At 35.4% G+C, this 23,872-nt stretch overlaps 1 protein-coding gene and 1 long non-coding RNA gene across 4 annotated transcripts in view; one reads left to right on the forward strand and one right to left on the reverse strand.

Moving 5' to 3' along the window:
- The window catches only part of LOC122570873, a 136,000-nt gene that overhangs the window by 52,097 nt on the left and 60,031 nt on the right, over positions 1 to 23,872 (forward strand). Inside the window, exon 3 of one of the 2 annotated variants that reach the window (XR_006317908.1) lies at positions 9,674 to 9,973. This is a non-coding gene — a long non-coding RNA (uncharacterized LOC122570873). Of the gene's footprint in view, positions 1 to 9,673; positions 10,863 to 23,872 lie in introns of those variants that run through there. The other variant, XR_006317907.1, reaches the window with a different exon arrangement.
- Positions 1 to 23,872, reverse strand: part of LOC122570869 — a 232,518-nt gene that overhangs the window by 34,151 nt on the left and 174,495 nt on the right. For both annotated transcript variants that reach the window (XM_043733768.1, XM_043733769.1), the window contains exon 5: positions 9,659 to 9,908. In XM_043733768.1, the coding sequence (XP_043589703.1) occupies positions 9,659 to 9,908 (250 nt within the window). The remainder of the gene's footprint in view (positions 1 to 9,658; positions 9,909 to 23,872) is intronic.

Raw genomic sequence — 23,872 nt, forward strand, 5'->3', positions numbered from 1 at the left:
ACTATTATGAAGAGCTCCAATGGTTTAAAGTGTTCGTTCCGGGAAATATAACACATTGTTAGTTAAAATTTCACATTCTTGTCCTAAACGAAACTTCTGAAATAAGAAAATAGTAGAAAAAAAGAAAACGTATATTTTAAACATTCTATTACATTAACAACAAAAATAATTATAAATATCGATCAAATTTTCACCCAAACGGGTCTATCTTATCTACAAGTTTTTAAGTAGAAAATTTCGCTTGTTTACGCAGCTCGGTATCGGAGGTAGAATATTTCCGGCCGCGCCGAGCGCGCAGGAAGAATTTTCAAGGGTAGTCGGTGAAATTGTCGGGGTAACGTATAAAAATGCAATGTACATGTGAAAGCAGCTTGCAAGATTGCTCTATGGGTTTCCGGTAAGAGCTTTTCAGTGGAATTCAAGTGACCGTGCGTTTTGAGAAGTGCACGAGGCTTAAGTTGCAGGGAAATCCGGGAGAGTTCTTGATATAAAAACTCTCTAGACAACTTCATGACCCGACATTCTAAAGTTCGTGACACGAGTCCTCGAAAGTTTTACAGAAACGATTTACTTAAAGTATATGGGGTAAAGGACTAAAGGGTTGTTGCTATCGCGTACACGTTCGCGTGTATTGTATGCAAGCTTTCCTGTTCGTACACCTCTCAGAGAAGCGGGTGGAAATCTCGCGAGATATAGATAGTTAAGAAAAAAAGGTGGCTTTAGACGGTTGCAATGAAGGTATAACTTTGCAAATTACGTGGGATTAAGGCTGGAATGAGATTCTCAGAATGAACCGGGTCTGCAATTTTACACGCTGCTATGGAACCATCGTAGCGCCAAACGCGCGTTGTCTTATTTCGTATTCACTCTGCGTTTTTCCTTTTGTACAAGCCTTCCTGTTATTCCACTTGAACAGAACCGAATATCGACGGTTTCGTTTTAATAAAACATTTTAGATTCCTTTATGATGGACAGAAATTGGGAAATGTCTATGACTTTGCCGAAATTGCGTTTCATTATTCTTTGCGCATGATACATGGAATTTGTAGGACATATTTTTGTTGAAATGCGAATTAAAAAATTGCGATTATTTATAACGCTTCAGAGATCATACACGATAGAAATTCAGTCTATGTACTTGCAAAGATGTTAATGGTTTTGACACAGAAAATTTGACTCATTGTCAACTATATGTACAATATCTGGTTCAATATTATTTATCTCAACTTTGAGATATTTTCCAAACATCAAATATTACTGTCCAATAATCTACAAATATTAAATATCAAATATATGCCCAGAAATATATTGCCACTTAAGTACATAGATACAAATTACCTCACACGATTCCCTACGAGAGTCGTTCATCTTCTATCAAACTTTCGCCAATCAAAACGCATCCAGGATATAAACTGGCGATCGTTAGATCCAGGGACATCAGTCAACGTAAAATGAATCGATAAATCGTGTTGATAATTACAATCTATGAAATCGATATATCGCGAATTTACACATTCTCAGTATCTGCACGAAGAAACCCATCCTTCGTTCGATCAATCACGAGCGCATTAAGCTAATAAAAGATCGATCTCGAGGAAAAGAGAAATGCCTCAATTACTCGAGCGACGTGGCCGAACGAGGGAATCCCTATATAGATTTTTCTTCAGGTTGACCGGGCCGAGGATTCCTTCACGTTCGAGTAACCCCTAAAAGTGATTCCTTTCGATATCCCCTGACTCATCGGTCAAAATAATCGACGTCGAGACACTTCCGATAATCACGGACGCTAAGCATCGCCGATCAATCACGCGATAGCGTTCTCAGCCTACGGCTTGTAAGTGGACTGACACGAACATCTAGACGCGTATCTACGATACCTTGCACTAGGATATTTCCGTATCTGTCTGCACGCGGTTGCTTCCCGATGCCCGTTGTTACATAGCGCGAAGCAATTCTCCAGATAAGCGAACGTAGCCGATATTGTCGTTGCACGATTGTTCGTCGATCGGAGAGCGTTTGGTCGTTATGCGTACTATGGCTACCAATTTTGTTTACTCGAAGGAACGTTAATGAAATACAGTTTATTAGAACAACGTAGAAGAGCGAAAACTGCCAAACTTTTGAAATTTTTACTATCTATTTTTATTATTTTTACACTGACTTTGATTGACGATTTCAATTATACAAAACAGATGAAAATAAGAAGAAGAATAATTTTCCTTATAATGCTGAAAATTAAAATTCCCCGTGAAAATGGTTTGATATTTACAACAAGAGTTAACAGACAGATTATTCTTTCGTGAGCTTCCTTTGCGAGATAGTCAAATGTATATGGCTGCAAAATGGCTTGAATAATCAAGTATTCAAAGTCTGATAGCGAACGCCACTCGTCGAGTGCCTCTGTATGTTGAATAAACTTATCACAAACCCTTGAAATAAGCATGCGTTCCTGAAGCACGTTATCGTGATACTCGTCGCTCTTTTCAGAAACCACTTGCCATTCGAACGAAGGTAAAAAGCTTTACTCGTATGATACTGCGCATATCGCGTTTTTGCGCATTTTAATCGTTCTGTTATATTTAATAGTGGAAAGGAGTATGTAAAAGTGTTGATTGTTTTGTTTGGTAGAATGATTTTTATTTCCACTTTCGAATTGTTTTTTCAGTTTTCGCGTGTTTTTGGTTTAAGTTCCAAATCCTTTTTGTATCTATAGGTACGTTGTATTTTTAATGATTTTTATTTTCACATTATACTGAGTGGATACGATCGAAGAGATTTACAGAGATTTGATAGAACAAATATTTTTAATTCGTATAAATTCGTGTTGGAATTTTTCTATATTTCATTCGTCTGGAAAATCAAATTCATTTCACCTTGACCAATTTCTCTGTTTATCGCAACCAATGCATTTTACTTATTTGAAGTTCAATTGTGCATTATAAATCAATCGACGAATATTTCTCATTCACTCGCATGTATCACGTATAAAAATCCTCTTCTCTCCAAAAGAGGAAAAAAGTGAAAGAATCACGATGTTAAGAATCGGAAAGCCTGTAAATAGGGAGAATTACAGAGCAAGAAATGGCTCACGTACGCATGTAACCGACCAGTTGAAAACCATTAACGATTTATCGCGCAATCTTCAGGGTCCATAAAGAGAGATCTAAAGACGTTCAAGCTTTTTCCCCCTTTTAGTTGATCGTCGTACACGTGAGATCAGCGTCCGGGGATTCCGGAAAAGATTCGCGAAGCCAGTGGAATGAAGACTTGGCGACTCGAGGGTTAGGGTTCACGAGTGGGACAGAAAGCTTAGCCGACGAGGAGGGGTAGTGGTTTTATAGGGGTCAAGAGAGAGGAGGACCACACGGAGAGGCGAACTTTCGAAACGACCACGCCAAGAACTCGACAGTCGGCATCTTCTACGGGACAAGTTTCTCAACGAGCCTGAATCTTACGTGGCCACGTTCTATTGGAAAAGAGAATATATATAGAAAACTCGAAGAGAGTTCCACTGTTGTTGGTTGTGAACTTCTTGTACGCTCGTTGGATTTTTTTATGAGATAAAGAAAAGTTGCAAGAAACGACGATATCGATGTAACATAGCAAATTGTTAGATTGCTGTCCAATGATGACTTCGTTTCTTGTTATAGTAATTTAATTTCGATCGAATTAAGTTTGTGTTTCTTTATGATCGATATGTGGTTCTTGAGTTTGAGATAGACTTCTTTTATTTAAGTTTATGGAGTAGGAAAAGAGCTACATATAGCGATTATCTGGTTTTTGCCGGACAGTTGCTTACTTTAGATAAGGTCCTAATTGAATTGTTAAATTATAGATAAATTTATTCACAAAGACTTTATTCTGTAGGATCGCCATAGGTACGATAGGTAAATTAATTTTTAGAAGCAAATATACAATAACAAAATTGGTGTTTCTTATGGTTAAACCTCGTAGAACTATATTGACGCTTGATAAGCATCTCTTTATTTTCCAATTCGTTAATTCTTAAATTATAAGTCAGATTAGGAAGGGTCTTTTAAATTGATAGAAATATCTTTGACGCGAATACAACCAGTAGTATTTAACTTAGTTAACTTTCATTTATGTGTTATTTATCTCTATTTTCAACTATTGAGCTATGATCGCTTTCATGTGAAACATCTTGTACACACAACCTTTCATATATGAATCAAGTACTCGCAATTAAAGTCTAAATGCCGCTTCATATGGCGCAAACTATGCTGTTCGAGTTCATGTAGAATAGTGTAACATAGCAACGAATACCATTAAAATATTCACGAAATATGAGATGAATGGGAACGCACGTGAAAATTCTGGGAAATTCTAGAAAAATCATCGTCTCCTTGTTATATTTTAAAAGTCAGTGTAAAAGATTGTATAATTACAGAATTAAATGATATTCCGTGAAAGATAAAGAGAAAAAAATAAATTAACGCAATGCAGTATTTTTGTCATTAGTATTTCAAAAAATTCAAGTGTGTCATGTAAATGTACCAATGTATTTCATGAAACCTCATTTGAAAACGTTATAGTATATTTGAAACATATTAGGAATAATACAATATGATTGTTACCAATAGTAATTCGTATCGTTGCAAACGTGATATAACAATTTTCGCATATCTAGAATTTTTTCGAGCATAATACGGCTACTAAAATGTTTGATGTGCCGATACTCCAACAATTCGGGATTTTCTGCAATACACTGGTCACAATAACGCGGTATCCTGCAACTGTTGACCCATATACGTACTTTCCCTTCGCATCACGTGAGATATCTCGGTTCACCACTGCATAGTTGATTGCCTATCCCAAATAACTCTGGTTTACCGCTGCATAGCTGATTGTCTATTCCGAAACAGCATGATTCTGTAGCAGTCAATGGATTAAAGCGATACACATCTAATGCTGAACAGCGCCAATATTTAAAAAATAACATTTTCAAATATTCATCCTCTAAATAATAATAAATTTCAATCAACTATCACTTATATATCTAGCATATAGTTTATAAATTTCAAGTAAAGATTCTAACTTAACACGATGATGATTAGCTAATTTCGGGCGTATATTTCAATGACTATTTTCGTCAAAAATTAACAAAATATAGTTCTCGTTATATTTATAGGGCGGTTCAATAACTTCGGATATCTTATCCTCGTGCGATAGGTTACGAAAGGTTCTCCTAAATCTATAAACAAATTTTGAAAAATTTAACAGCAGTAATTATTATAACTCGGGTTTTTGTGCATTTATGAAAAATTAAAGAATGTAAATGTAGAGACTGCCTATAATATAGAAATATCTATAAATTATCCAAAGTAGAATACTGCCCTGTTTTATTAAAGAGTTCCATCTACCACTCTCAAACTGAAGAAAGCTAAAGTTTTATTGCTTTCTTCTCGCTCTTCGCTTTTAGTTCATAACAGTGTAATAATAGAGCTTTGGTTAAAAGGTAAAGAACACAGAGAACCAAAGAGGACGAAGTACTTGTTTTAATTTTTAATAGATAAGACGAATTTCTACTGAAATTTCATTTCTTTAATTGTTTCCGTACAGATATAAATTTTCACGAAAGCCTGCAGTATATTAACTATGCACCAATAATTTAATATTCGCATAATAACATGACATCACCTTTCGTCATAGTATCGAAATAAAAAGAAACGTTTAAGATGTTTGATAATTTTGAGAAAACGATTGAATCTTTGAAGGATAAATAACAGGCTCGGACGCCATGAATACCTAACTGCGAAATGATTTTCACGCAAGAAACTAGTGAGTTGTGCGCGTTTTAATCCGACAACGGAGCTGCTCGTCTGACGCCATCCATCATATTCTACTTGCATGCGCTAAAATTCAATTTAATCGAGCAGCGGAGCGGCCGGGACTCGTCGATAAAAACGGGATGAAATTTTAAGATCTTTTTTATTTGCAGTATGCTTCGTTGATAAATATTCTGCCCTGATGGAATATAATTCATTGCCTTTTGTTAAGAGAATGATACAGTTCCACGTTTCCACGGCAGCAAAGTGATTATTTCAATCGTGCAGAAATCGTATTCAGTTCGATTTCGAAACCGGTGCGCAACGCCACACTGCAGATAATAAGAATTTCAATGCGATAAAACAGCACAGAGAATAATTCCTGTTCGAGTATTAATGTTCGAATGAGAAATTAGACAAATCTGGTTATATTCTTAAATATCTGGAATAAAATTTAACAACAGTATTAAATGTGCTTCGTTCTATATTCTTCGAGTAGGCGAAGGCAAGTTATACGATTTCGAAATGTTTATATTTTAAAATAAGTGTGTTCATAAATTGTTTGATTTAAGCAAAAGTTAGGGGATTGATAAAAAATTTGCAGGCATTAGCGTTTTCTAACATCCTTTTTTCTCATTTCTTTTATTATAATATGAATGACATGATAACTTCGTACATTGATAATTCATATAAATGTTTTGTGGGAATGTTACACTGCTAACTGTAAGCTTCAAATATACAACGATCAGAAAACGTGATTGTAATTATTTTGAGTACAGCTCTCACCTTGGTCAGAATACTAAGGAAATTGAATTGTAAATTTCTTCTAGTTGAAAAATCGAAAACGTTTCATATTTTTCTCTGCTAGACACTCTCCGACATTGCTTAATCGCCTTCATTAATATCTTTGCTTTTTACTTTCTACACTTTCTTTCTGCTAACGATAACATTAAGGAAAAAGGATTAATTTCTTTCTGACAGATGCTGCGTTCATACCGTTTCACCATGATAAAAGATGCAAAATGTTTGAATATTTATACCATTCCACGTAATTTAATTGTTGGCGAGTCTTTAATTCTCAGGAAAGATCAAATGTGTTATACTTGTAACTCTTCTAGTGCACTGAAAGATAATAATAAAAAATGAGCATATAATATTACCATTAAATATTCTTATATATTCCTATTCGTTAAAAGCTCATTGAACAATGACATTTTAATTTCTATATATATATATTTTAGAACTTTAATGAACAATGAACAGTGGCAATGAAAATTAGTAAACTTTCTTCGCTGCTCTTGATCAATTATTCCTTGTGTGTGTGACTGTTAAGGTTGACTGATAGAGGAAAGATTGGATGAATTTGTAATAGAAAAATATATTGAAATAAATATAGGTATAAGTATAAGTATAGTGTATGCTGATTCAGATCCTCACTCTTAGAGTGTTACAATACAATAAAAAGATATAACAGGGGACACGTTCGCGTATTTATAGCTTTCTTGTTTTTAGACCTTGTAACCCAAAACAAAATTTATATTCAAGGGCACAATAATATGGATCTCCTTATCTTGAACTTTTTCACTAAATTTTATTCTCTTCGTAACAGCGGTCTCCAGGTCACGGATATACAAAAGAAAAAGATGTAGATTTTTTCTTGAAGTAATTACTTCAACAGTGACTATTAGATATTCTCAGCACTTTTAGAACTTTTTCCCGAGAGCGACGTAATAATATATGTATCTTTACACTCATAGTACAGTTGTAGTATACTACACGTATGTAAGTATACTTGTTCTCGTAAGTAACGGGCGAAGGTCGGGCGTGGTGCGAGATTTCTACTTGTGTCTGTCTCAATTTGGGCAACTTTCGTACCATTACTTCTCTTTAAAAGCTTCGCTCTATGACATACCTTAAGTAATCAAAAGCCAAGCAAAATGAAACTTTAGTGACTCTAAAACAGTAGACTCGAATTTCACCGGGATCCACCCACATGCTGCAGTAAATGAAATTTTTCATTCAAAAGTAGCTTTCTAACATGATCGTGTTACGGTTCGCAAAGTCTGCGAACTCAACATTTACTTGATTCTGTAAAACTGATTGAACGTGAACTTGTTGAAAAACAATGTTTGGTGATCGAATTTGAACAATTTCCTTTTTAGATAACATTAATAAAAGGACAAATTAGATAGCTTATTAACATTGAGTGTTAAGACCAGGATAGAGTAGAAACGTTATTCGAACGTACAGTATTAAAGAGCATTGATTATTCGTATTCAACAGTTGTAAATTGCATTTTGTGTCTCATTGTACGTAAAATACCTGTGCGTCGTCATAAGACGTCAGGTTAGTCGCGACAGGAATTCCGGTTGAATATACTCCCCTGGAAACGACGTACTCGGCCGCCCAGAAAGAAGAACGGCGAGGGAAAGGAGGAGCTGCGGAAAAGGTAATAGGAGTCTCGGTTCTAGCCGTGGCCGGTCAATTAAATCTCGTCGACGTCGCGTGCAGGAAGCGAACGCGGCGTGCACCGGAGGCTTCCTTTCCGATTTCGAGTGGGTGGACCCTAACTCTCGAAATTTATTAGCCTGTGCGACCGACCGGCTAATCTTCGGGTTGGTAAGCCCGAGCGTGCAACTATTATCCGCGGCGTACAACCGCAAGCGGGTTCCTCGTGGGCCATGTCTGTTCGTCCATCGTGTTGAAATCGAGTGAAAAAAAAGAAGGAAATAAAGCGAAGAACAAACAACCTGTTTCGAGATTTATGCGGAATTTCATCCACGAAGGGGAATTCGTCGGGAATACGAATGAAACGTAAACAGTAGCTCAAAAACATAGGGGGGATTCTCCACTTTGGCTTGTTATATATTAGAGGCTCTTAAGTGATTCAATTTTACCGGGTGTATTACGTGTCTCTGTTAGTTCAGATGTTTTCGCTGCTTTTGGAACAATGTTTTTTCCCGAGGCTTTAATGGTTGTGTTGCTAGGGGACGTTTCAGTGAATATTTTCGCATTAAATGTAGATATTGAGGATAATCCGATGAGAGAACAATAGAGAACAGCCAGAGTTGTATCGTCCATTTGTTGGAAATTTTTGAAATACTATATTTTTTGTTATTTTTTTTAGATACATGTAAATACAGAACGTTAAAATGGTAATAGACTATTGTAGTTTTGAATCGTGCGACTTGTGTTGATATCTACTGCACAATACGGTTTGGAATAGGTTACAGAATTCACAGAGTGAACCATGCAAGGTGGTAGCTCTACATTATTCCGTTATCAGTGGTAATAATGGACACTCTATAAAAGTGTAAAAATATTTTCATATCAAATATGTTGACAAATATCTTTCTGCAGTATTCTAGTAATATTTTATGTCACGATATCAAAAAATTAAATTCTTTATAAATTCATATTACAGTCCTTCTCTTATTTATATTATACGTAAAGAAAGTATAAATATAAATTTCAAAATTATCACGAAGGAAAGAATTAAAAAAGGCGCGAATTTTAAATACAAAGTATTTGAACTTCAAGAACAACCAACTACAATGTAGATCCTCACTGAATCATTAAAAATAGAATGTTCAACTGTCCAACAGCGAACAGTCTCGAAAACCTCGATTCTAAATCCCTCCGAATTCGCTGAAAAATTACCAGAGTGCAGCTTTTACAATAAATTCGTTCGTCATTCTTATCTTTGCGGCATCGTGCGAGATTAAATCTCTCTCTCTCTCTCTCTCTCTCAAAAAAGAGAAGAAGGAAAATAAAAAAACGTTGGGCAGTTTTACATGTCAACGTGTGTGTGTGCGCGCGAGTGTTGTATATTCAGGATTTCTCATTCAAAGTCAGCATAAAATTCGTATTACCCCTCTCTGGCACAGGTTCACGCAGTCCAGCACCGAGCTGCACCTCGCTTATCGCCGAATATATGCCTGGAATCTGGGCGCTGCATCGTAAATTCAACTGGCCGTTCGAGAAATGGAACGGTTGAAGATTCACCCTGATCTCGATCCACTGAAGATTCTCTGTCTGATCGGTATGGAGCGAAGAAGCGTCGTTACGATCCCACCTCTGCTGTGGATACGGCTGTGGCTGATGATTCGTGTACGACTCCACCTGGACAGAGAGAAATCATCATGAAATTTCATCTTGGCTTCACGAAAGAAATCGAACGAAAGGAGGTAAACAATCGAAATTAATATTCACATTTTGTCCATTATCTATTCACTTATTTTTGTCCTTGGCTACATGTGTACTACATGTATAAATGACACGAAATTTAATATACTTGGGTCTAATTAATTAATATGTAAATTCTATAATACATACGATGGTTTGATATTACTTCCTTCTTCTTCTTTTCTTTTTTCTTTTTTTTTTTTTTATTAGAACATGAAAGTACAAATGAATGGAGAGAATAACGGTTTACACGGGAAAAGAGTAAAAAGGAAATAGTAAGAAGTTAAGAGAAAGAGAGAGTGGCCGGTGAAATGTAAATCTGCTTTTAACGAAATCCGTTCATCTGGAATCGGGAAGCGAGCCCTTCGTTTCGTTCGTTCGATCCTTCCTTTCCACCCCCCCCCCCACTCCATTTAGTACCGCATGCTGGTACCGGCCGTTAAGCACAAAGACGACTCCTTCCAGTTCGATGAAAAGTCGAAAGACTCGGCGACCGTTTCCGGCACCTTCGTGTTCCTCCGATTAACGTTTTTTCTTCTGTTAAATCCGTCTCTCTTGTGAGAGAAGCGTCTCCCTCTAGCTAACTCGTAATATTCACAAGGAATGCCCAAGTTCCGAGTTTCTTAATGGATCATTATCGTTCTAAGAACTGGCGATGGCGTCGAAAGTAAGTTATTCGGTTGAGCGGCCCACGGCGAGTTGAATCGCAAGTGGATCGGCTAAGATTTACTTAAAACTTTCCAGCGAGGAAAGATGCCGACAAGTTTCCTGATACTCCTGAACGTGCATAGCAATGTACACTCGCACTTTTAACGGCTTTAATGGTAGTTTGAGCTTCGAGAATTATTCTTTCGGGATTTAACACATTCAATGTGTTTCGATCATAATAGTTGTCCATAGTAACATAGTACATATCCCGACAATTAGCATTTTTCGCATCGAACGTGTCAGGAATTATTAGTAAACGACAACCCATATAAGTATTTAGCATTAACCATTACGTTACATTGCAGATTTATTCCATTTATTAAATATTCTAAGAAACAAATATTCTGTTTCGGATATTTTGTATATTGTTGAATATCGCAGACATATATTCTGTAAACTTTTGCGCATTAAAGTTTCTCATAAATACATAAATATCAGCAGTCCGCTTGTTAAATAAATATTCAAACCCTCTCAAACTTCATCTGCGATCTTTTTAAAATTTCACTCAGAGTTTCGTCATCTTCTTCAATGCTTTTTCTCAAATACAAATTTATTTGAAGGTAATGTGACATACTTGAATGTTTGTTACCTTGATCAATTTACTATGTGCCACATCATTTCCTCCGAAACACTTTAGCAAAGCAAATATTAGGTATAGAATGAGATGGGCGATCTTTGCGCGTGTAATTAGCATTTACGTAAGTTAACCGGAAAATATCTCGGAGCAATCAGGCTTATGTGAGTTAAGCAACAATGGATAGTATGGTTAATAAGCGGAGATAGACCTAGAAGTGAACTCATCAGTGAGATTAGAGTATTTCTGCTCTTTGGATATGGAAACATTCAGCATTAGGAATATGCTGGTAGTTTGAGTAGGTCGATGATTAGGATGGAATCTGTGAGGAGCGGGGATTTCGTCGAGTTGATAGGAATCGGTGGTTACCAGAAGAGATACTATTATGCGCTAATGATTCACTTCTTTGATATGCTAAAACGAACAATTTTGTTAATGTTTCTCGTACAATCGAGTGTGTGGAGAATCGTAAATTTGGAGTAAGAAAAACATAATATAACATCCTCCTCTCCTCCTGTTATCATTGTCATGTTTATCTTTCTGATTATTATTATTATATTATTATTATTATTATTATTGCCATTATTATAGATTATTATTTAGTGAGTTCTGTTCACTAAAAGAATATATACTAAAAGTATAATTCATAAAAGTATCTTAGTTTTAACATCATATCAAATTGTTAACTAATCATTATCATTTATAATTTAATAGTTTATTAGCTAAAAAGCTTTTTGTTTGATTAAAAACTGTAAAATGTTCGATTTGTACAAATCTATGGACCTATTACTATTATTGAGAACTTGTGGTTATTATGTTTAGATAGTTATTATTGTTAATCTTGACCAAGCTACGTTGTAATCTGCAAGAGAGATAGAAATTGTTACAACTTTGCTTTTTCTTGTTGCATTGCCGTGCAATCTTCATTTTCTATTCGAAACGAGTACACAAGGCAGGAAGTTATCTTTTTAGGGATTAAAGCGCAAGATACTTTCCTTTTGTAAATTTTTTGCCATTCCCTTCGTAAATTTTTTTACACTTTTTACCACTTCCCTCCCACTTCCACTATAATGTTGATTTAATTAATGTATTTCACTAAAACGTAAAATTTTTTATCTTGAATATTAAATTAAAAATAATTACAAAAATATAACGACACGAGTCACCGATGATAAATGTGACCTTTTACATCACGGTAAAACAAAAATTTATAAAACACGTGATACATGAAATAAAAGAGAGGGAAGAAACAAAAATTGCCAGAAATATTACTTTTGTTATACAAATAAAGAAAGTACAAACAAAGTTACCTCGCAATAATAATGAAATTAATTTTAACAAAAACCTTACATTATTTACGATACCCATAACGTAACTTGGCACGCGAATATGCGCGTTATTTATGGCATGTTTTCGGAATGACGTTGCTCTTACGATGCTACATTATAAAATCGATGCTGAACGCAAATTAAACAAATTGAATTCAGTGTACCGGATATTCCAATGAATCTTTTAACAAACATCGCTTTAAAATCCGGTTCGAGGGATGAATCAATGTTTCGCTATAACGTGTTGCGAGTAATGCATGACGCAACCAGCACTTGTATAAGAACAAATACCCGGGCATTTCTGTCGTGTTCGCGACCGATGAGTAACGCGTTTTTAAATGTAACAAACGTTCCTATCCCGCGCGATTTATTATTATTTCGATGAACATTCTTCATAAATTCGAGTAACCGTGGAAATGGGAAAGCGAATTGCGCGAAAACACGGAAGGAAATAGAAGAGCGTCCGAACATCATCTCGTGCATCTCGTTCATCTCTTTCTCTCTCTCTCTCCTTTTTTTTATTTGTTTCGTGTTTCGTTACAAGAGAGGGTGTAGGAAACCGAATTCAGAAACTGCGATGGAATTTATTTAGAAAAAAAAAAGAAGGGGTACACAAAAGCTGCATAAATGAAAGCTAAAAGCGGAGGAAAGTCAGAGAAAACATTGTATTCTGTTTCTGTAACGAGTTTTTCTCCCTTTTTGTTTTGTTATAATGGAAGGGAGTCGGTGGTTTTTTCGAATATATCCTTGCATTTCTATCGATACGCGCATTAAAATTCATTATTTCATATTGGATTGCTAGAGGAGTATGTTTATGTTCTTTTTCTCACCGATTCGTTGATTTTGATTTGTTTCATTTTGTTGATTTGTTTGTGCAAGGCGTGTGGCACAAGCTTCGCGTATATAGGTGCGTCATAACAGGTTAGAAAAAGACATGAAATTCAAATTTATTAAATGAATAAAACATATCATATAGATGCACCTTATATATTGTATTAATATCATGCACATCATTTACTTCATTACGACTAGTGTTCAAGGAAATTCAATTTGAAAATTTATCTACATTAATCAAACATATATACTGCATTCACAAACTCTATTTTCTTGAAAACGATACCTTAAATGTAACAATTTTATTCTACATTTTTACTTATTTTGACCTGAACAATAACGTCTTATTGATTATTCATTGATATTCAATTGATAATTGGACTATCTATATTTAACAAGTCCATAAATTCGATTTATCTTAAAATCGAAACATATGAAGAAATTTTGTTTGATTCATATTTATATGTAAGATAACCTCTTACTAATTATTCACTGATACTCGGTCAAGAGATAGCCAAATTTAGACACTTAATAAACTTTCAAGCTCGATTTTTTCGAAAACCAAGTCTCATAAAAAGAATTCTACTCTGTGTTCTCATCTCATTTTTTCATATAGAATTACACCTTTGCCTATTGAATTATGATTACCGGGAAATAATGATAGAAACAATGAACGACAGGAATACCCGCAAGCGTAACGAAGCCCAGCGACAGTTACCCCGAAAAAGTTTCGCCAGCAATCGCAGTCCGCAATGAAGAATCAGGTTTACCGTCGTGAAATTACATCTGTGGGGACTTTGATCATAGACAATCGGCAGAAGCCATTTCTTTGAAACCTTTGAAAAGAATCCTCGTTAGCTTATTGTCGACGAGGAACGTTGCTCTCGACTGTACCAGCAACGATTCGTGTCGAATTCTACTTTACGGTGTACGCGTTTCAAACTTCTTCCAACTTTTCTCGCCGTAACGCGTTAAGGATTGCCATCGATTAATTCCAGCCGTGGAACATGGCGGAAAAGCAGAACACGGAAAAATTCATTTCCAACGAGTACGTGTGTACATCGCTAGCGTTTAACGATTTGTCAAATCTGTGTCAGTCAGAGATAAATGTGTACGCGTTGGATACTCGTTGCAAGCACCGGTACTGGGATTTTCTTGGTTGAAAAATTATGCAATTCACACCCTTTTCGGCTGTGTGTCTAAGACGAAAAAATAGAATGCCGATGATTAATGGTCGTGCAGTGTTGATGGTTATCATTCTGCTTGTAAGATACAGTGGTTCACGAAAGTATTTCAACACTTACAAATGTTTTTTAGAGATATATTATACGTTTCACATAAAATATTTTGAGATTTCATCGATAATAACACACGATTGTTATGATTATATTGGTAACACTTTAAATGAATGTGAAAATGTACGTGGGAGCTACAAGATATTTACTTTAAATATATGCAATAATGTTGACATTCCATTGTATCGTTTATTATATAACAAGCCGTAAATACTTCGTAACAGCTTCTGTATACATTTTGTTGATTGTAAATTTTATCGATGTAATCATGAGAATCGTGTTTTATTAATATGTTATTGAAATTTAAAAACGTTTTATACAACATGCACCATATTCATGCATAAAAGTTTTCTATGGTAAGTATTCAAATACTTTCGTTAGCCATTGCATAGATCGAGTCTTGTTGATAAATAGATTCTATCCTTCTGGCGGCTACTTTTCAGAATTCGGACTAGAAATGGGTTAAAAGAGATTACAATCGACTATGAATTATGGAAAGGTGGAAGCTGCATTGTTTTCTGGTTGGTCTTCTTTCTTTTCTACATGCTGGAAAAGATACTTGGGTCGAGCACAGAAATATTAAACAAGTTATTGACTTAGATATTAATTTGAGATACCGACGTGTTTTTTGTTGCGAATGAATATTTATTTTTAATCTATGGAAATAGCGGTAAAATTTTACGAATAGTAGAGATTTGTTAAAATTCGATATCGCTTTAATTCAGCCGACATTATCCGAATTTGTTACATATCGCTTCCACAAATTCTGTGTCCTCGTTGTATGTATATGTGTATCAATACAATCAACGAGATAATAAAACTAGTTATCACAGATTTAAATCAATGGTGCAGACATGCTGATCGAACAAAATATGTCACGTTGACATAGTATAAATATCACTTAGATAAATGATTACATTATTACTTAAGTGGAGTGCAAGAGTTTGCACGATACTGCTTTCTGTATATTTTTGTTTTATTTTTGTTTCTATTTGTTTCTATAGATGTAGATATGCAGTGCAAATGAATTTGAACATAGAATCTATTTCTCCAACAACCCTGGCAATTGATACGATTCTAAATAATAAAAAAAAGAAGAAAAGAAAAAAACACAATTTGGACTTCAAAAAATCCAAATTTTCAAAAGTTGAACCAACTAACTAAATGGAACAGCGATAATTGAAGCTTTCGAATAATCCAAGCAGGTCACTCGTGGCCACGTTCTCGCGATAAAGCAACTTTTGACTCTCGGTACCCTCGTATCGGTTCGTGACATTAATTGAATTCGCGCAAGAAGTGCAGCAGCACGAAGGTCATAAGCAATTAGTTCGAGAACGAAGGATCGAGCACACAGGGGGCGGACGTAGGCTCGGAAACAAACAAACGTACACACCAAAAGCAAGGGGTTAAATCCTCAACCGCTCCATTCAATTAGAGAAAACCGAGAAAGCGCGCTCCAACTGGGTCTGTGTCTCGCGTACCTGCTTTCTGTATTCGTCGAAGACCCGACATCACCTCGTGCACGAGTGTAGAGGCGACGAGAAAAGCTCAAAGGGGTAGAGGTCGGTTGAAAACCAGCGGCGGGATTACCAGGTCGCGACAAGGATGACACCAGTGTAGCGCGTTTCTCGTCGGGGGACGACGATTGTTGGCGAACGATACAGTTTACGACGTACCGCCGACGACAAAGTGCAACAGTGTGTACGCAAACACACGTACGGTTGCTCGTACTATAACTCCACACCTGTATCTATTTGGTATATACGACCGCCTCGCGGCAGACTTAACGCTTACCACGTCCGTTCTATGCGGTGCTTGCGACTTTTCGATGGAAATTTCCAAACTATTTTGCTACGTGTACTACCGTGGCTCACGAAAGTATTTGAACATTTATCGTACAAAAATTTGTATGCGTACAGTGGCTAGACGAAGTATCGTATTTATTATAGCATAATTAAATTCAAGTATGATATATTAAATTTCGTATCTTTTTATAATACTTTCATATGATTACGAGAGTTTGTTACTATAAACGTGAAATATAGAGCCTAATAACTTCTTTGTATCTATGTATGTCCGCTATGTATCTTGCGTGTTAAATAATATATTTAAAAATTTCATTGACATTGGAACGAGACACGACTTTCGTGCTTATATTGGTCAAGTGTGAAACGTGAATGTGAAAATTCAATACAGGTATTTTTCTTATTTTTTAAGCGCTAGTATGAAGTCGTCGTTGAATACGCAAAATTGACGATGTCCTTCAAAGCAATCGCTCCGCAAAAAGGATTTTCTCACTGTTTCTCTTGAAGTCGTTTTTAATTAGGATGAGTTTGGCTATAGCAGGTAGCAGAATGCAAAAAGAAAGTCAGTAATTAAAAAAGCTGGTGGCATTTTGGAGTTTGATCTTTCTATCTTCTTCATATATCTCGTGAATTAAAAAATGATAAAAGAGGAAGACTTTAAATTAGTTCTAGTGTGAATTAGAATGACGAATGCATTAAGTCAAGCAGATCTTAATCGTCCCAAGTAGACCAGCTTCCTTCTTGCACACTAAGGCACTGATTACGGATTACATCCTTGAAATAGTTATAACTTTGTTAAGCGTGGAAGTTCATATGTAAAATATCTTGCGATATATCATAGAAGTTATATGTTTTAAGAAAATGCAGAAGAAGAAGGACGAAAAGATTGTTCAAAGAATATTCCTTTGAACATAGAAATGATCAAGATGAAATTGCGAAATATAGTATTTAAAGTGAGTCAATGACAAAACATGGGATAAGCGGGAGATAGAAATTCCATAAGGATAATATAAATTCTCTTAAAATTTCTGTGGTGATGAATATGGGTAGCTTCATCGTGCATTTATTGCAATTCAAATGGAATGATGTATGTATAATGTTACAGTGTACAACACATGAAGGTGAATGCTTTTGGCTTCCTACAATATAGTTTCAAAATTGTATTCTACTTTTAATAGAAATTACTACCATGCTACTTTTAATAAAAGTTATGGACTATATATTTGCTTGTATAAATTGTAATGGATAATAATTTGATTATAATATACATTAAAAGTCAATGGTAGAATGTATCAGTAATTAATGTTTTTAAATGTAGAAGTTAAAATAAAAATGAATTGAAAGAAATTAAATTGATAGATTTTAATAGATCTACATAATATGTATTCTACTTAAAATTTTCTAGTTCTATATTTATGAAAGCAGCCTCAGTTGCATCAATGTTTATTGATATCAAAAGTTGTGTATACACAGAGTAAATGAAATTAACAAATAGGACAAATTAGTGCAAACTATTAATATTACATTTAATCGTACCGCTTGGCAATCTGAATAGAACTGGTATGAAGTTCATGAAGTTATAAATTCAATATTTCATCTGATATGACATACATTTCGAAAATTAAATACGACCGCTATGTTACGTCGTAATATTTCATTGAAATTAACATTTTTAAAATTGCATTTTATTGCTACCCATATTTGACGTATTCAATTTTCATTTTTCTTTTTGGAAATTTAACATACACTACTATTATCTTATAGTTGCTTGAACTTTTATCGTTGAATAAACATGTATAGGACCTAATAATTATTACGACAAGACATTATCAAAAATTTTCACTCAAACTATCGTTATATATCCGATTTACAAAATTCACTATAAATTGAAAACTCCAATCTCATATTCCAGTGAACAAAAATCTTAACATCCTTTACCTTTTCTCCTATTGTATCACAAAATGAATACTCGAATTCCATAAAGTCCCTTATTTCCAAACCAATGTAATATTTACGCTTTTCCCTTACATAAGAAAAGTAGGATGCGAGCTTCTAATGGAAATTTTTCTGACACTGTGTATACAAGCGAGACGGCGTGCGGGCTTATATCCCGAAATGTACTGCAGTCGCGCTATGCATTGCACCTAAGGGCGTAGCTATGCGAAACCTCTGCAATGGCAGTTTGTCCCACGAATTTATGCACGTGGCTGCCGGCGCCCGAGAATGGGATACTTTCGACCGTTATTTCGCACGTAAACGTCAAGCCTTTTTGGCACCTTTGAAGTGTCTCTCTCGGCGGTTTCCAGGCTAACCGCGGCTATGAAATACACTTCTCTGTCGCGACACACCGCAGCGACGTTTCCCAACGATATTGTTTTAATGTTATTTGACACATTATTAGCCGACAATTGGTGGAAAAGCCGCAAACCTCGCAACTATGAAGGATTTTTCTACGATTATTTGCTCCGTTCCCCCTAAACCGTTTTTCTATCCGCCCTCTTTCCGACCAGAAGATTTATTTTTCTGTTACGTGCCAGCTCTCCCATTTTTATTATTGCTATTTGGTTGCATTTGAAGCTACACACGCGCGACAGAGATGTCCCGCGGAATGTACAAAAACGTTTACCATTAATTCGTGAGGATGGAACATCGCGATATTGGAATATCGATCTGTTTTCTGTGACAGTTTTATTAATTTTATCGCGCGCCCCCGTTTCGCAAAAGTTTCGCAACCTACGAGTTCTTTGAAACGTCACGTTAGCCGCGTCATTGAATTTTTCTTCCAGTTATCTGTCATGTTGAATAAACAAAAATTTATCGTTGTTGTTAACCCAATGGAGGTCACGGTTGATCTGTCAGATACAAATGCGGGATACATAGTTTTGGAATATTTTTAAACGGGCATGTTTTAAAACTTCCTGACGAAGGATAGCTTATGTGATGCATTAAATTCTTGTGCGTTTATTATATTTATAGATAAATACATGTCATATATATTTTTAGATTTGTTCTATTGTTAATGACAGGACAGTGTAATGAATATTGCATGTAAAAAATAATATCGGAAATTTATGGAAGATTTTGTTATAATTTAAAATATTTATGAATTATGTCGGTCGTAAGAAATTTATAAATCGGATTAGAGCAACGTAATTAATTCGTAGAGAAATGAGAGGAAAATACTTTGGTGATTAAAAATATTCGAATTTTTGTGAATGAATATATTTTGATTCCCGAAGCATATAAAATATTCAACGAAAAGCATAGGAATTTTATCTACATCAAATAATATTTATAACACTTTACTCCAAATATAATATAGTAATATTTCTGTCACCGGTTAATTCTAGCATAATATTAAAACTTTTATATCAAATAATTTTTATTACGTTATTTGTATTGAAAGAAAATATATATGTAAATACTAATATTAATCAATCATATACAGCAGACCTATATTAATTAAAGTTATAATTAATAATGATTTTAAAAAAATAGAATAAGAGTTTACTTTATTTCATGTGTATACAGTGATCATCAGCCGCCTACTGATTAATTACTATTGGCCATATATATCTGTTTCATTTTCTACAAAATAATTTACATACTCTATATTTTATTTTAAAAAGTACTAAAATTTAATACAACATTTCACTTCTAAGATTATAACTCCTTTTGTTTAGTGTCATTAAAACCGGGACAAGGGAAAAGGATTATACTGATATTTCAATAATATTTTACGATCTATTCCTAACAAGAAATGAATGTGATTCACTATAGACAATTTATGCAGAACCAATTCTCTCTCAATACTTTTTCAATCTTCGTTAAGTCTCAATGCATAGTATTACCAAGGGAATTTACTTTTTCCACTATTTCCTCTGTGATTAAATACAGTGCACTGTCTCGAAAATCTATAATCCTATGTCACTGTACTATATTGATCGCTTTAATCTTAGTTTGTCGTTGGAATTCGAAAAAGTCCATTTGGAAGGTTAAAAAATATCACTGAAATTCTTTTTTAAGCACATATTTATTCATCGATTATACATCTATTATATTGATTACAACTTTATACTATATGTTTCAAATATGAGATGCAAAATAGAAGCAAACGAAGAGTCAAAGTTCAAATGACATAAATCTAAAAGAAAATGAATTGATTTTTTCAATGAGAAAAAGATGTACAGCTCCTCTGAAAATTTCTAATTATAATTTTCAAGATGAAATACCTTGTAAATTCTATATACATTTTCAGATTTGTTTCAAATTTGATCAATGCAATCATAACTCTCGTATCTTACTGCCGTGCTAATGAAATCTCAAAATGTTTCATATAACACGTACAGAAGGTTCACATAAAACTTGGCAAACAATAGTTATGCTTTTCATAAAGAAGGAAAGCGGTGAAAAGCCATGTAAATTCTTTACTTTAGATCTTCTATAGAACATCACAGTCTCATTAGCAACTAAGCATCACGTGCCTCCTGGAAAAATACCTGAAGGACTCGTTCATTGGCAGCAATTTAATTTTTCATATATAGGGTGATATCGTCGACGAAAGGGCGGGTACGTACACACGTAGATTGTTGGAAGGTTCGAAATTTGCTCGAAGGAGATCGCGCGCAACTCGCATGCAAATTTTGACCGCAATCGAGGGGTGGTACGTGCACAGTGTGTAAGAGGTATAGAACGTAACCTACAGCGTGCGTACATGACGAGAAAGAATGGTGGGAAGAATGAAAGAAAGCAAGACAGAGAAAAAAGGAGAAGGAAGAAAGATGGAGGAGAGGAATGAAAAGAAAGAGCCGTGGCATCTCGCGCAGTTGCCTTTTAGACGTTCCTTTTTCACAGACTCTTCTCGTCCGTGATTTCCTGGCCTCGTCGAGATTCAGCAGGTATTTAAGCGCGCTTACGCTCGATGAAAGAGCCCAAGGTATAGCCTGGTTGGTATCGAGTGAGCCAAAGGGGTTGGGAAGGGATCGAGACTGTTGGGAAGGGAAGAGATTGTCTAGAAGGTAGTGGGGAACGAGCAGAGAAACGGACTGTACCAGAAGAAAGAAACTGAAAGCTGATGCTCGAACACCCGAATCGATCCTATAAGATTCTTCCATTCTACCTTTACAGGGTTAGCCAGCTGCTTGCAGCTTTCGAATCGACCGACGTGTTCGGACTTCACTTTGTTTGAGAGAGACTCGGCCATCGAAATTCGTGGCTCTCTGCAATTTGTCCGACGATTTCGCCAACGAAATCTCAATTAAACCGACTTAAATACTACGGCCAAGGTACAATCCACAGTACTAGACAGATAAGGTGTTATGCTTGATCCGATTCGAGCTCTATGTAATTTTCTTTTATTGTATTTGCAAGCTGCTTCGATGACGTGTCTACTGATACGTATAGTGTTGGATAGAAGCTTCAAGCGATTTGTACGACTTGACTGTTACTAGGGAATTTTTATCATTTTTATTTAAAACTAGAACTAATTATATATCGTTTGAAAATGCTGTGATAAATACAACTCTCCAATACAAAATTCTCACAAACTGCGTAGTATAAACCCATAGAATTCCTATAATTTCTATGTAATTTCATGGAATCTAACACGATATTATCCGTATCACAGAATTACCCAAGTTCCCTTTAACCAAATTCACATCAAACGTTTCGTAATCTGAATAAAACAGTGTTAAATAACTCAGTCCTACCTCAGTTCAACCCCGAGAATACACGCGATTCGTGTTACACGTAAGAAATCTATTATTCAATAAAGTCAAACTAGCTCCACTCCTATATATATATATTATCTTCTGTACTTCGTATCTCTATGTCTGTAATATCTTTCACATGAATTTTGGCTCAGTCTAAGTACTAACATGAATTTTTTACGATCCTTAACGTAGCTCCACCCGTCAACCGAAACACCACTGAAATATCCTTCACACGGCCAATTAACGATAGAAAAGGAACACCTTATTTTATAGTTTTGTAGTTGAAACTATCCGTTCAAGGAAAGTAAAGGATCGGGCTTTCGGTTTGTCTGACTCGAGGGCAAATGACAGGATTTTGCCACCAAATCGATTGCACACGGTTCTATTCTGCTATTTCCCTAACAAAGAAAGGTTAGCGTCATATCTAAAGGGTATCTTCGTAATCAATTCGCCGGTTGCCCTCTGTTGGACGTCATTTTCTGATGGTTGTCCATGGATCCACGAAAACTTTCATCTGGAGCTGTGTTATTCGACGTCCAAGCGTTCTCATCGATAATCTATGAGCCAGATCTGATCCAGCGATTGCACTGACGCTTCCACATATGGCAACGCACGCGGATACGATAAATCATGGCGAATATGAGCTCGAAACGCGCGGTATGCCATTCGAAACAGGTCGAACGTCCATGGCAAGCGTTTGCAGTTTCTCTCCAAACTTAGTGTGTCTCTCTCTCTCTCTCTCTTTCTCTCTCTTGCACATCTGATCGATGATCCTGCAGTGACAGTCGTTGTTGGTTTGCTGAGCTACGCTGACCCGTGACACTTGGAAAATTAAGAACGCCTCTCATAAAACTACTATTTCCCCGCGCTCGCTTTTTCTCTTTCCCGTCTCTCTGCTTCATTCTGCTTGAACGAGTGAACTGAACTCGCGTGGAAGATTAAACTTCGAGCCATTGTCTCCCGCCGTTTTTTCCGCGCGCTCCTCCTTTTTCCCTTGTGATGTATTGACGCACAGGATGTTTCGTAAACAACGATCCAGATATAATGTACCGATAAACAAGATGATTTTTATGAGAAGCCCGTGTAAAGCTCAAAGGATTTTTGATAAGAAGGGTTTGTCGGAGGGAATCTATAAAAATTGTTGTATAAAATCGTTTCAAACAAAGTTGGTGTATTTATAGATGTTAAAAGTAGGTTTCGTAACTGAGGGTGATAGGAGAAATAAACAGGTAATAAATAAATTGTTGTTTCAAGCTCTGCTATTCTTAAATTGTGCTAGCTAATAAAGAGAAGATTTTTAGAGATTTATCGCAAGAGGGCGATATAAATGATAGTAAATTTTAAATAAATTTAAAAAACATGATATTCATAGTATCATCATCTTTTTGTACTTTCCAATTTCTGCAGTTGATCAATGAGATTTCTGAAGAGTTTATATGAAAACTACTGTATGATAAGTCACGATCGTTGATTTCTGTTGAGGTTAACTGATAGAAGAACGAGTGGACGAATTTGTAATAGAAAAATATATTGAAATAAATAAAGGTATAAGTATAAGTATAATGTATAAGTCTATGCTGATCCAAATCCTCACTCTCATAGTGTTACAATACAATAGATTCGATAGGGAGCACGTTCATATATTT

This window comes from Bombus pyrosoma, linkage group LG9, assembly GCF_014825855.1.
Source record: "Bombus pyrosoma isolate SC7728 linkage group LG9, ASM1482585v1, whole genome shotgun sequence".
Taxonomy (NCBI): Eukaryota; Metazoa; Arthropoda; class Insecta; order Hymenoptera; family Apidae; genus Bombus; species Bombus pyrosoma.